This window comes from Oncorhynchus gorbuscha, linkage group LG01, assembly GCF_021184085.1.
Source record: "Oncorhynchus gorbuscha isolate QuinsamMale2020 ecotype Even-year linkage group LG01, OgorEven_v1.0, whole genome shotgun sequence".
Taxonomy (NCBI): Eukaryota; Metazoa; Chordata; class Actinopteri; order Salmoniformes; family Salmonidae; genus Oncorhynchus; species Oncorhynchus gorbuscha.
This window is the reverse complement of record NC_060173.1, coordinates 11,323,191-11,337,513: the sequence shown is the minus strand read 5'-3', so window position 1 is coordinate 11,337,513 and position 14,323 is coordinate 11,323,191. Positions and strand designations below refer to the sequence as shown.

Genomic DNA, 14,323 nt, shown 5'->3' with positions numbered 1-14,323 from the left:
AATACCTGACCATTGTGACTGACCCAAGCTTTAACAATATACAGACTCAGCGAGCATAGCCTTGCTATTGAGAAAGGCCGCCGTAGGCAGACATGGCTCTCAAGACAAGACAGGCTATGTGCTCACTGCCCACAAAATGAGGCGGAAACTGAGCTGCACTTCCTAACCTCCTGCCCAATGTATGACCATATTAGAGACACATAATTCCCTCAGATTACACAGATACACAAAGAATTAGAAAAAAGAAACCCGGTTCTGATAAACTCCCATATCTATTGGGTAAAATACCACAGTGTGCCATCACAGCAGCAAGATGTGTGACCTGTTGTCACAAGAAAAGGTCAACCAGTGAAGAACAAACACCTTTGTAAATACAACCCATATTTATCCTTATTTATTTTCCCTTTTGTACTTTAACCATTTGTACATCGTTACAACGCTGTATATATACATAATATGACATTTGTAATGTCTTTATTCTTTTAGAACTTTTATGAGTATAATGTTTACTGTTCATTTTTATTGTTTATTTCACTTTTGTATATTATCTACTTCACTTGCTTTGGCAATGTTAACACATGTTTCCCATGCCAGTAAAGGCCCTTGAATTGAATTGAGAGCGAGAGAGTGTGCGTGTGAATGTGAGTGTGAGTGTGAGTGTGAGAGAGTTAATGTGAGTGTGAGTGTGAGAAAGAAAGAAAAAGCGGGAGAGTGGGGGGAAGCCCAGTGAATGAAAGAGAGAGACATTGAGAGAGAGAGAGAGAGAGAGAGAGAGAGAGAGAGAGAGAGAGAGAGAGAGAGAGAGAGAGAGAGACAGAGAGAGACAGAGAGAGAGAGAGAGCGAGAGAGAGCGAGAGAGAGAGAGAGCGAGAGAGACAGAGAGAGAGAGTGAGAGAGAGACAGAGAGAGAGAGAGAGAGAGAGAGAGAGAGAGAGAGAGAGAGAGAGAGAGAGAGAGAGAGACAGAGAGAGAGAGACAGAGAGAGAGAGACAGAGAGCGAGAGAGACAGAGAGAGAGAGAGAGAGAGAGAGAGAGAGAGAGAGAGAGAGAGAGAGAGAGAGAGAGAGAGAGAGAGAGAGAGAGAGAGAGAGAGAGACAGAGAGAGAGAGAGACAGAGAGAGAGAGAGAGAGAGAGAGAGAGAGAGAGAGAGAGAGAGAGAGAGAGAGAGAGACAGAGAGACAGAGAGAGAGACAGAGAGAGAGAGAGAGAGAGAGAGAGAGAGAGAGACAGAGAGACAGAGAGAGAGAGAGAGAGAGAGAGAGAGAGAGAGAGAGAGAGAGGGAGAGAGACAGAGAGAGAGAGAGAGAGAGAGAGAGAGACAGAGAGAGAGAGAGAGAGAGAGAGAGAGAGAGAGAGAGAGAGAGAGAGAGAGAGAGAGAGAGAGAGAGAGAGAGAGAGAGAGAGACAGAGAGACAGAGAGACAGAGAGACAGAGAATGAATGAGGCCAAACAATGCTTACTGGACTGTCTGATGACAATATTGTTGGATACTGCGGCTCCGTGTTTGTTTCTGGCTGTACATTGGTAGACCCCCTCGTACGTCTCGGCCTTCTCCCCACTGATGTCCACCACCAAGGTACCAGACCGTGGTCGCATCGTCACCTTGGGATCCTGGTCAATGTCAAAGTGGGTCCCGTTCCTGGTCCACGAGAAGCTGGGAGTGGAATGATGTCAATGTTAGTCAACATCCAAATAACTGTCATTATAGAACATTTTCAGATTTTATATAGCTATTAAATGGAATAATAGCTGTGTGTGTGTGTGTGTGTGTGTGTGTGTGTGTGTGTGTGTGTGTGTGTGTGTGTGTGTGTGTGTGTGTGTGTGTGTGTGTGTGTGTGTGTGTGTGTGTGTGTGTGTGTGTGTGTGTGTGTGTGTGTGTGTGTGTGTGTGTGTGTGTGTGTGTGTACCTGGGATGTGGCTTCCCTTTGGCCTCACAGTGGATGACGATGTTCTCCCGAGGGTCGATGATGTAATCCTTGGGGGACTGTTGAGTTATGGTTGGCGGCTGCGCCACTACGGCAAGCAGAGAATGACACAGTCAAATCAACCACTGGCCTTTCTACATAACTAAGCTGTTTTCTATTAATCAAGCACACAGCGAGCCACAAAATGACATGCAGGGTTGTGACGACTCACTACATTCAATCTAATCTGGAACATAAAAGCATTCCAGCATTCCAAAGTACATTCCAGTATATCCTGCTTCATACACTTCTTTCATTAAACGTATTTCTGTCCGTAGGAACATAAGATGGATTTACTATGAGAAATCCTGATTTTTGTGGTGTAGTTTCCTGCTATGTCTCAAAAAAACAAATAAACAACAAAACAACAAGAAGAGCATGGTATGCAAGTCCAACCAAAACTTAAAATCCACTCAAATCCACACGAATAAGAGCAAAACAAAAAATAAATACAAATAAAAACCCAAATGCACTAGTGAAATAGTCTCTGTGGGCACACGGAATTCACACAGGCATGGAGGTGGAATTTAACTTACATTCTTCCAGAACTTTTGCTTTTTCCCCAAGAATCAGCATAAATGAATGACATAATGAAGAAAACCAGACATTATTGGTGGAAAAGAATGAATCGCTTTAGTTACTCCCCTTCAGAACACGGTTGATTGGTTGATAGATGGTTGGTTAGGTGCCAGACATTAGACTACAGCTTCCAGATGGTCATTGATTCAAAACATTACTCACACAACATAGTGATATTTCCACACTATGACGTTGGTGTGTGTGTAAGGTTCTGCAAGAACTTAAAATGACAGATAAATCCTTCCGTTCTTACTCACTTATAACACTGAATGTACAACCTCTTACAAACTCCTCTTACAGACTCCTCTTACAGACTCCTCTTACAGACTCCTCTTACAGGCTCCTCTTACAGGCTCCTCTTACAGACTCCATACAAATGTAACTTTGACTTTGAGAACGGGGAGGTAGAAGGATAGAGGCAGAGAGAGAAAGAGAGGGAGAGAGAAAGAGAGAAAGATAGAGAGAAAGGAAGAGGGAGAGGGAGATGGAGAGGGATATACAGGGAGGGAGAGGGAGAGAGAGAGGGAGAGGGAGAGGGATATACAGGGAGGGAGAGGGAGAGGGAGAGGGAGAGGGAGAGGGAGAGGGAGAGGGAGAGGGAGAGAGAGGGAGAGGGAGAGGGAGAGGGAGAGGGAGAGGGAGAGGGAGTGGGAGAGGGAGAGGGAGAGGGATATACAGGGAGGGAGACAGAGAGGGAGAGGGAGAGGGAGAGGGAGAGGGAGAGGGAGAGGGAGAGGGAGAGGGAGAGGGAGAGGGATATACAGGGAGGTAGAGGGAGAGGGAGAGGGAGAGGGAGAGGGAGAGGGAGAGGGATATACAGGGAGGGAGAGGGAGAGGGAGAGGGAGAGGGAGAGGGAGAGGGAGAGGGATATAGGGAGGGAGAGGGAGAGGGAGAGGGAGAGGGAGGGAGGGAGGGAGAGGGAGAGGGAGAGGGAGAGGGAGAGGGAGAGGGAGAGGGATATACAGGGAGGGAGAGGGAGAGGGAGAGGGAGAGGGAGAGGGATATACAGGAAGAGGGAGAGGGAGAGGGAGAGGGAGAGGGAGAGGGATATACAGGGAGGGAGAGGGAGAGGGAGAGGGAGAGGGAGAGGGAGAGGGAGGGAGAGGGAGAGGGATAGGGAAGAGGGTGAGGGAGAGGGATAGGGATAGGGAGAGGGAGAGGGAGAGGAGAGGAGAGGCAGAGGGAGAGGGAGAGGGATATACAGGGAGGGAGAGGGAGAGAGGGAGAGAGGAAGAGAGAGGGAGAGGGAGAGGGAGAGGGAGAGAGAGGGAGAGAGAGATATAGAGGGAGGAAGAGAGAGAGAGAGGGAGATACAGGGAGGGAGGGAGGAGGGAGAGGGAGAGGGAGAGGGACAGGGAGGGAGAGGGAGAGGGAGAGGGAGAGGGAGAGGGAGAGGGAGAGAAGCAGAGGCAGAGGGAGGGAGAGGGAGATGGAGAGGGATATAGAGGGAGGGGAGAGGGAGAGGGATATACAGGGATGGAGAGGAGAGGGAGAGGGAGAGGGAGAGGGAGGGAGGGGAGAGGGGGAGAGGGAGAGGGAGAGGGAGAGGGATATACAGGGAGGAAGAGGGAGAGGGAGAGGGAGAGGGAGAGGGAGAGGGATATACAGGGAGGAGAGAGGGGAGAGGGAGAGGGAGAGGGAGAGGGATATACAGGGAGGGAGAGGGGAGAGGGAGGGAGAGGGAGGGGGAGAGGGAGAGGGGATAGGGAGAGGGAGGGAGAGGGAGAGGGAGAGGGAGAGGGAGAGGGATAGGGAGGAAGAGGGAGAGGGAGAGGGAGAGGGAGAGGGAGAGGGAGAGGGAGAGGGAGAGGGAGGGATAGGGAGGGAGAGAGAGGGAGGGAGGGAGAGGGAGAGGGGGAGAGGGAGAGGGAGAGGGAGAGGGATATACAGGGAGGGAGAGGGAGAGGGAGGGAGAGGGAGAGGGAGAGGGAGAGGAGAGGGAGAGGGAGAGGCAGAGGGAGAGGGAGATGGAGAGGGATAGAGAGGAGAGGGAGAGGGAGAGGAGAGAGATATAGAGGGATGGAGGAGAGGGAGAGGGAGAGGGAGAGGGAGAGGGAGAGGGAGAGGGAGAGGGAGAGGGATATACAGGGAGGGGAGGGAGGGAGAGGGAGAGGGAGAGGAGAGGGAGGGAGGGAGAGGGAGAGGGAGAGGGAGAGGGAGAGGGATATACAGGGAGGGAGAGGGAGGGGGAGAGGGAGAGGGAGAGGGAGAGGGAGAGGGAGGGAGGGAGAGGGAGAGGGGAGGGGAGAGGGAGAGGGAGGGAGGGGATATACAGGGAGGGAGGGAGGGAGAGGGAGAGGGATATACAGGAGGGAGAGGGAGAGGGAGAGGGAGAGGGAGAGGGAGAGGGAGAGGGAGAGGGAGAGGGAGGGAGAGGGAGAGGGAGAGGGAGAGGGAGAGGGAGAGGGAGGGAGAGGGAGATGGAGATGGAGATGAAGAGGGAGAGGGAGAGGGAGGAGGGAGAGGGAGAGGGAGAGGGAGAGGGAGAGGGAGAGGGAGAGGGAGGGAGGGGAGAGGGAGAGGGATATACAGGGAGGGAGAGGGAGAGGGAGAGGGAGAGGGAGGGGGAGGGGAGGGGAGAGGGAGAGGGAGAGGGAGGGAGGGAGAGGGAGGGAGGGAGAGGGAGAGGGAGAGGGATATACAGGGAGGGAGAGGGAGAGGGAGAGGGAGAGAGATGGAGAGGGAGAGGGAGAAGGAGAGGGAGAGGGAGAGGGATATACAGGGAGGGAGAGGGAGAGGGAGAGGGATATACAGGGAGGGAGAGGGAGAGGGAGGATAAACATACTTCGACTTTGCTTGAAAGTAATGTGTTTAGTTCTTTCAGTCTTGTGGGAGCGACAAACTAAAATAGGTCTGCCTCTTTAGAGGTTATTACAACCTCTTCCAGACTCCACGGCAATATAATGAATGTGATGTGTTCATATTTCTTCTTACGGTCTAGTGGGACCTCCAGAGCATTGCCTAGGTGACCCAAGATCAGCATCAGGAAGACTGCTGCACCCGCCCTCGTCCTCGTCCTCTCCATGATTGGTTATCTGACACGAAGGTCCTCCCCCCCAGACGCAGATAAGACCCGCCTCTCTCCTCAATCAGAATGCCTCGGACTCGTGTACATTTACAACTAAAGAGAGAGAGAGAGAGAGAGAGAGTGAGAGAAAGATGGAGAAAGAGAGAGCGGGAGAAAGAGAGAGAGTGAGAGAAAAATGGAGAAGAGGAAAAATAGGAGGGGGAGCGAACATATAGGAACATACATTATTCAGATGAAAAGGCAAAGCACATCCTCTCCAGTATCTATGGTCATAAATCAAGAGACCGAGAAGAGACTGTGCCACGTTTCAGATGTACAGTTAGATCAATAGCAGGTGACTGAGACAGTTTCAGATGTACAGTTAGATCAATAGCAGGTGACTGAGACTGTTTCAGATGTACAGTTAGATCAATAGCAGGTGACTGAGACTGTTTCAGATGTACAGTTAGATCAATAGCAGGTGACTGAGACTGTTTCAGATGTACAGTTAGATAAATAGCAGGTGACTGAGACTGTTTCAGATGTACAGTTAGATCAATAGCAGGTGACTGAGACTGTTTCAGATGTACAGTTAGATCAATAGCAGGTGACTGAGACTGTGCCACGTTTCAGATGGACAGTTAGATCAACTGCAGGTGAAGTCATTATTCACTCTAGAGAGACAGATACAGGTGGCTGTCGCTGTGTGACTGTGGATCCCAGGTGGTTGCTATGCAGGTGGAGATGGACTTAGCTGGGAGATGTGAACAACTGTTTTGATCTAGTGCGCTCTGATGTGTGTGTGTGTGTGTGTGTGTGTGTGTGTGTGTGTGTGTGTGTGTGTGTGTGTGTGTGTGTGTGTGTGTGTGTGTGTGTGTGTGTGTGTGTGTGTGTGTGTGTGTGTGTGTGTGTGTGTGTGTGTGTGTGTGTGTGTGAACTAGTGTGCTCCAATGGGGAGCGACGTGGCCCACACAGCTTCATTTAGCTGATTCGCTGCTATGACGTTAGTGCCATTAAGCTACTGCCATATCGATCACATCAACCATCAACCTCAGATGACATGCTGCCAGTGGATACCTCCCCTCCCCTTGCTCCTCCCCTCCCTTCTCTCCTCTCCTCACCTCTCTCCTCTCCTCCCCTCTCTCCTCCCCTCCCCTCCCCTCCCCTCTCTCCTCTCCTCCCCTCCTCTCCCATCCTCTCATCTGTCTTTCTGTCTGGCTGACTGCCTGAAATTACATTTACATTTAAGTCATTTAGGTCACAGGCAGAACCCTGATAGCCAAGGAAGTAGAGAAGGTAGTTGACAGACATCAGCACGCATCAGTAATGAGAGGAGCAGAGATCGTGTTATGGTTATGGGATATGGTTTGTTGTAGAATCTCTAGGATAGTTAGATTGCTGTGATGCACCACTGCGTGGATGAGGGCTGTGTTTTATGTTCAAGTTCATTGAAGGGGATAGTATTGCACCTAATGATGGAAATCTGAGTGTTAATTGATAGACTGAGTGTTAATTGCATCAGGTTCATCATTATGTAACAATATAACCAGAGGGTTATTCACCCAATATTAAAGTTGCAATCTGCAATAGCTACTGTTGTAACTATTAACTGTCCCTCAGATTGTGGCTTTATGTACTATATAAAGTTGACACTTGTGAAGATACGGAGCAGGAAATGAAGGGGTTCGCTTGTTGCCAGGCAGCTTAACAATGTAATTATGCCACTATCCAACCTAGAGAGAGAGAGAGGAGAGAGGAAAGAGAGAGGAAAGAGGAGAGAAAGAGACAGAGGGATGAGACAGAGAGAAAGAGAGGAGAGAGAGAGGAAAGAGTAGAGACAGAGAGAAAGAGAGGAGAGAGAGGAAAGAGTAGATAAAGAGAGAGAGAGGAGAGAGAGAAAGGAAAGAGGAGAGAAACAGACAGACAGACAGACAGACAGACAGACAGACAGACAGACAGACAGACAGACAGACAGACAGACAGACAGACAGACAGACAGACAGACAGACAGACAGACAGACAGACAGACAGACAGACAGACAGACAGACAGACAGACAGACAGAGAGAGAGAGAGACAGACAGACAGACAGACAGACAGACAGACAGAGAGAGAGAGAGAGGAGAGTCAGAGAGAGTGAGAGAAGAAACAGATTGAGAAAGAAAAGAAGAGAGAGAGCGAGTGAGTGGAGAGATAGAAAGAAAGAAAGAAAGAAAGAAAGAAAGAAAGAAAGAAAGAAAGAAAGAAAGAAAGAAAGAAAGAGAAGAGAGAGAGAGAGAGAGAGAGAGAGAGAGAGAGCGAGAGAGAGAGAGAGAGAGAGAGAGAGAGAGAGAGAGAGAGAGAGAGAGAGAGAGAGAGAGAGAGAGAGAGAGAGAGAGAGGGAGAGAGAGAGACAGAGAGAGAGAGAGAGAGAGAGAGAGAGAGAGAGAGAGAGAGAGAGAGAGAGACAGAGAGACAGAGAGAGAGAGAACCCAATGCGCCCTAGACCTTCTGTCTGACGACCAACTAGGGCCACCAAGCCACATAATAATACACACAGGCACAAACGACCTGAGAGCACAGCACTCAAGGGAGTGATTGAAAAAGCTTATTCCACTTTCCCCAATGTATAAGTGGTTATCTCCACCCTGCTACCATGATAAGACTTGCTACCATACAGCGTGTTAGGAGCCCCCTAACAAGCTGGTCCTGGGGCTCTGTTCACTAACACAAACACAAACACACCCCACAGAGCCCCTGGACAGCAACACAATTAGACCCAACCACATCATGAGAAAACAAAAAGATAGTTACTTGACGCATTGGAAAGAATCACACAAAAAACGGAGCAAACTAGAATGTTATTTGTTCCTAAACAGAGAGTACACAGTGTCAGAATACCTGACCACTGTGACTGTCCCAAACTTAAGGAAAGCTTTGACTATGTACAGACTCAGTCAGCATAGTCTTGCCATTGAGAAAGGCTGCCGTAGGCTACGTGCACACTGCCCACAAGGCTACGTGCACACTGCCCACAAGGCTACGTGCACACTGCCCACAAGGCTACGTGCACACTGCCCACAAGGCTACGTGCACACTGCCCACAAAATGAGGTGGAAACTGAGCTGCACTTCCTAAAGAAAGAGCAAGAGAGAGAGAGAGAGAGAGAGAGAGAGAGAGAGAGAGAGAGAGAGAGTTTTTTTTGAGTTTTTATAAAACCTTTATTTTTTACTCAAGTGTTAACATAAAAACAAATGACACACTGCCCTTTCAGAAATGAAAAAAACAAATGTAATTCCTAAATAAAATAAATACATAACATATACATTCAACTTATTTCATCGGCAAAAATAATTTCCCTCTTCTACAAAACAAAGCGCTCTTTCAGTAGGCCCACTTCTCCTCAAATAATAGGAGATCTTTTACAGCTGAAAAGAACTCAAAATCTACTTTTATTCTTGCTTTTACTAATCCTTTAAAAACACATCTTACATCCTGCCCATATCCCGTTTCTATCTTGTGTTTTCTACTCAGAAAAATTGACATCTTAGCTTGTCCCAAAATAAAATTTAACATTTGACATTTTCTTTTCTGTTGTTTACTATATTGAAACCCCAAAATAAAAACCGTGTTATTGAAAAATTCCCCTACAGCTTTAAACAAAGATTCCAGCATTTCCAATAGAGGTTTTATCCTCTCACACTCCATAAAACAGTGAAAATGGTTTCTCTTATATTACAAAAAGGACATCCATCTCTAACATCTGAATTAATAACAGATACAAAAGCATTAACTGCAATGATGCCATGTAAAACCCTCCATTGCATATCTCCAGTACCCTTTTGTAACGGTGGTTTGTACAGTGCTCTCCATGCTGGCTTTACCTTGTCATCAATGCCCAATTTTACCCTCCATGGAGTGTCTTTTCTATTTTTCAATTTATCTTTATTCAACACCTTGACACACCCCTATACAAGTCCTTCCCATTCACCTCATCCAAACCCACCTCCTCCAACCCTCTCAAATCCAGCAATAACGCCTTTCTTTCTGACTCTGGGATATTTGGTGTAATCCCTAGTCTTGGAAATGAGACGTCTTCATCTTGTACCTTCTTCTTGTGACTACTAAGCATACCCCATTCTTCCGCTGACAGAGCCTTCCTACAGCTCCCCAGCATTTGTCCGACAATCCTTTCCGACCTCATCCCCAAATGTTCTGCCACCCGTCTTCCATCCATTAAGGCGGGCCCAGCTATGGCCATTAACTGTCTTAAGGTGATGATTTTCCCTTCACCAGAATCTTGGAGAAATGTGGAACAGCTGCAGTTGTACAATCCAGTCTTGCCCCATACACCAGAGGTTCCTCCAACAGCCAATGCACTGACTCCGCTGAAGTTCGTCTGGACACCTTCATTATGCTCCATACTCTGAGAAGTCCTCTGTAAAACGGAGGTACTCTCTCCCTAGAAATCTGGCTACTATCAACCAGAAATAAAGCCTTCTTTAAACCTAATCCTCCAACCCGTTGTAATATAAGACCTGCCACCCCTCTCCACACCACATTTTCCGGTCCATAAAGCAACCTTTGAATAAACTGAAACCGGAAAGCAGCAGCCCTACTAGCAAGATGTACAAGACCTTGTCCCCCTCTTCTTTTGACAAATACAAAACACTTTGTGGAACCCAGTGATATTTATCCCAAAAGAAATCCACAATAATTGCCTGTATCTTAGCCAGAAGGCCAGATGGTGGTTCTAAAACTGACAACCGATGCCACAGTGCAGATGCAATCACATTGTTAACTATAATAGTGCGCCCCCTATATGACATACGAGATAGTAACCAACGCCATCTCCTCATCCTCCCTTCCACCATTTCAACCACCCCACTCCAATTTTTTTCCATAGTCCCCTCATCTCCTAAGTACACTCCAAGATACTTAAAACCTCCCTTACACCATTCTAGCCCCCCTGGCAAAGCCATGATCCCTCCAGACCATTCTCCAATCTGTAACGCACAACTCTTTTCCCAATTTACCTTTGCAGAGGATATTCCCTAAACGATCAACAATTAGACTCAAGCTATCCACCTCCGCTTGATTTTTCACTAGCACAACTACATCATCAGCATAGGCTGAGAGCCGAATAGGAGGAATATCCTCTGAAAAGCACACCCCTGCAATGCGACTTCTAATGCTATTTAGTAGTGGCTCTATAGCAATGGCATATAACATTCCTGACATAGAACATCCCTGCCTAATACCTCTACACACTTTAAAAGGAGCACTCAAACCACCGTTAACTTTCAATACACTTTCAATGTCACCATATATCACCTTGATCATGGCAATAAAACCAGAGCTGAACCCAAACGCCTCAAGCGTGTGCCATAAGTATTGATGTTCAACTCGGTCAAATGCCTTTTCCTGATCAATTGAAATTAGACCAGCATCCAACCCAATATCCCTAGAGACGTCCAAAAATCACGAATCAGAGAAATGTTATCCCCTATCTGCCTGCCAGGAACACAGTAGGACTGATCCGTATGTATGATTTGCCCCATCACCTCCCTCAGCCTGTTGGACAAAGCTTTTGACAATATCTTATAATCAGTGCACAATAAAGCCACCGGCCTCCAGTTCTTCACCTCCCTTGGGTCACCCTTTTGGGCAGTAGGGTGAGGACAGCCCTTCTGCAGCTTATTGGTAGTAACCCTCCGGTTAAACTATCATTAGCTACTTCTAACCAATCCTCTCCCAACATAGCCCAAAAAGACTTAAAAAAGTCAACGGGAAGCCCATCAATGCCTGGTGCCCTTCCATTTTCCATGCCTTTTAATGCAGTGTATAAATCCTGCAAAGACAATGGTTGCTCAAGCTCAACCTGAACTTCTGCAGCCACCTTTGGGAGCCCATCAAAGAACTGCTGTGTCACTGTTTTGTCCTCTTTGTACTCACATTTGTAGAGCTCAGCGTAGAACTCTACTGCCCTCTTTCTAATTTCACTAGGGCTAGTGAGCTCTTGTCCAACAGCTGATTTGAGACAATGAATAATTTTTCTTTGTCCATTCTTTTTCTCTAAACCAAAGAAAAATTTGGATGAGGCATCCATTTCAGATATTCCCTGAAATTTACTTCTCACCAGTGCCCCCTGTGCTCTGATACCCAGCAGGTCTGCCAATGCAGCTTTTCTCCTCTTGATGGCCTGAGTATGGCCTCGATCTCCTGTGGTCTCAACCAATGTCATGAGTTCCACTATTTCAATCTCTAAGGCTTTCATTGATCTGGTGATATCTTTAGTGACATTCCTCGTGTATTGATTACAAAATTGTTGAATCTGGATTTTCCTATATCCCACCACTGTTGAATGGATACAAAACTGGCTTTTTGAGATCTCCACCTCTCCCAAAAAAAACTGAAACAGTTTCTGAAGTGAGCATCACTCAATAAAGTTATATTAAAATGCCAGTATGCGCTTTTGGGTTTTACATCGTTAATGAACACCACCTCTGTTATTAAACAATGATCAGAAAACCCCACTGGAGTTATCACACTTGATTTACAGACCTGAGATTGATGCTCAAAAACATAAAACCTATCTAACCTGGCCATAGAGATGATGTTCTCTCTCACATGCGCCCAGGTGTACTGCCTTGTTCCTCCATGTTGACTCCGCCAAATATCACACAATTCATTTGTTACAATGAGGCGTTTTAAAAACATCCTTGAGGCTATATGAGGTTCTTGGTGATTTCTATCTAAATCACTAACTGTGCAGTTAAAATCCCCAGCAATAAACAAATAATCTTCTTTGTTACATTTCTCAATGGTATTTGATAGTGTCTCTAAAAACATACCCTCTCAACTGTCATCACTGGGGCATATACATTTATCAGACACATAGTGATGTTTTCATACCTTGCTCTAACTTTTAATAACCTCCCCTCAACTACCTCTTCAACCTCATATGACAACGGCAAAACCCTTTTGAGAACAAGATAACCACACCCCCACTTTTTGAGTTTTTATGACTACACACCACTGTCCCCCCACTCCTGTTGCCACATAACTTCATTTTCCAAATTACTATGCGTTTCTTGTAAAAAAATTATGTCACTTCCCTTTCCCCTAATTAACTCATACACCATGGCTCTTTTTTTTTTACATCTCTTGCCCCATTTACGTTTAAAGAAGAAATCTTAAAACTGCTCATGGATAAAAAAAAATATACAGAGGACGATCCAGCCACCACATCTCTTTACAGAGTTAAGACTGCAACTGAACTCTTTCATTTTCTTTAGAATTTACATCACTTATCACTCTTGTGACCACTTTCTTGAGTCTAGCAATTTCAGGGGTTTTCAAACTTCCGCCTGTAATTTTTGACATCAGAAATTTTGCTGATTCAATAAACAATTCACGTTCAGGGAAAAAATCAGTTACATTGTAATCTTGCATATATTTCTTCCCTTTTGTCAACTTCAAAAAATTGACGTATCCTCTCGATCCCATACCTCCCTTCCACCCCATTTATCTCACTATATTGTTGTGACGCGTCAGATGACTCACTCTCACTATCCTCCCCAGAAGAATACTCCACCATCTCTACACCTTGTTCATCTTCAATTGATTTATTAAACTCTACCTTTCTCTTAGAATTAGACCCTTCACCACCCCTTACATTCTTCCTTTTACTCCTCGGTATTTTGAAAACATCCGCTTCCTTTTCCGTTATTTCAATCTCCTCTTGACCTCCAATTTCATTTTCCAGCACCACCTCAGCGACGGCAGTCGCAATCTCGCCTACTGTTTCCCCTCCCTCTTTGTTCTGATCTACCACAATTGCCCCCGTATCCACACTGCCTTCCTCTCCTGCTTTTCCAACCACATCTGCCCACCTTCTCTTTCTCCTGTACCCTTAGCATGTTCATCCCTTCGCGGTGGTGCGTTAGTTGTACTCGCACTAAAACTACTACCAGGCTCAGCGCGCTCATTTTCGGGACAATTACGCACCAAATGCCCCTCTTCCACAGCCAAAGCATTTCATTGATTCAGTAGATGCATAGAAGACATAATCAAATCCATCAATCTTAAAGCTAAACGCTAAATCCAGTTCATCTCCTTCCTTTTTTAAAATCATATGCACTTGTCTCCTATGAGACACGACATGTTTCAACAACGGAGATTTGCATCCAAAAGGAACTTTCTTTATTGTAGACACTATTTGACCATGGCGCGATAACTCTCGCCATAACACTTCATCTCTAACAAATGGTGGCACGTTAGAAAGCATGACTTTCTTCGCCGGATTCATAAGCGGAAATACCGACGTCTGTGTTTCTCTCAACACGACACCCATCTCAACTATTCTATTCACCTTTTCAATTGAATCTAAGAATATCACTACAGCGCTATTCATCCTTGAGGTTGATTTGATGCTATCATACCCAATGATAGCACCCACAGCCAAGCTACATTCTTCCACTGAACACCCTGTCGCAGCAGGAATCTTTACTCCATGCCTCCGACTAAGTTTTTCAAACTCTCCATTTCCACGAGTGGCCATAACAACCAGCCCCACCCGCTGGTTGTGCCCTCGCGAAAACCAACCTCAAAGATCCCACCACCCCTATACGTGCTTAGTGATAGTTTAAACAAGATACCCTTAAAACAACTAACCTAATCAATATATATATATACATACAACAACCCGATAGAGTGAAAAAGAAAAACCATTCGCTCTCACAATCACTCCTGCTTGACGACTCACTCCCAGCATGCACTCCCAGCATGCAC

At 46.4% G+C, this 14,323-nt stretch overlaps 1 protein-coding gene across 17 annotated transcripts in view; it reads right to left on the bottom strand.

The window, feature by feature from the left end:
• LOC124033012 (neuronal cell adhesion molecule-like) overlaps window positions 1-14,323 on the bottom strand; it is a 202,614-nt gene that overhangs the window by 52,545 nt on the left and 135,746 nt on the right. For 11 of the 17 annotated variants that reach the window (XM_046344941.1, XM_046344974.1, XM_046345012.1 and 8 more), the window contains 4 exons: window positions 5,480-5,666; window positions 2,502-2,519; window positions 1,909-2,014; window positions 1,462-1,655 (listed from right to left, as the gene is read on the bottom strand). In XM_046344941.1, coding sequence (XP_046200897.1) covers window positions 1,462-1,655; window positions 1,909-2,014; window positions 2,502-2,519; window positions 5,480-5,570 — 409 coding nt within the window. In that variant the 5' untranslated portion in view covers window positions 5,571-5,666. The remainder of the gene's footprint in view (window positions 1-1,461; window positions 1,656-1,908; window positions 2,015-2,501; window positions 2,520-5,479; window positions 5,667-14,323) is intronic. The other 6 variants (XM_046344963.1, XM_046345024.1, XM_046344980.1 and 3 more) reach the window with 1 other exon arrangement.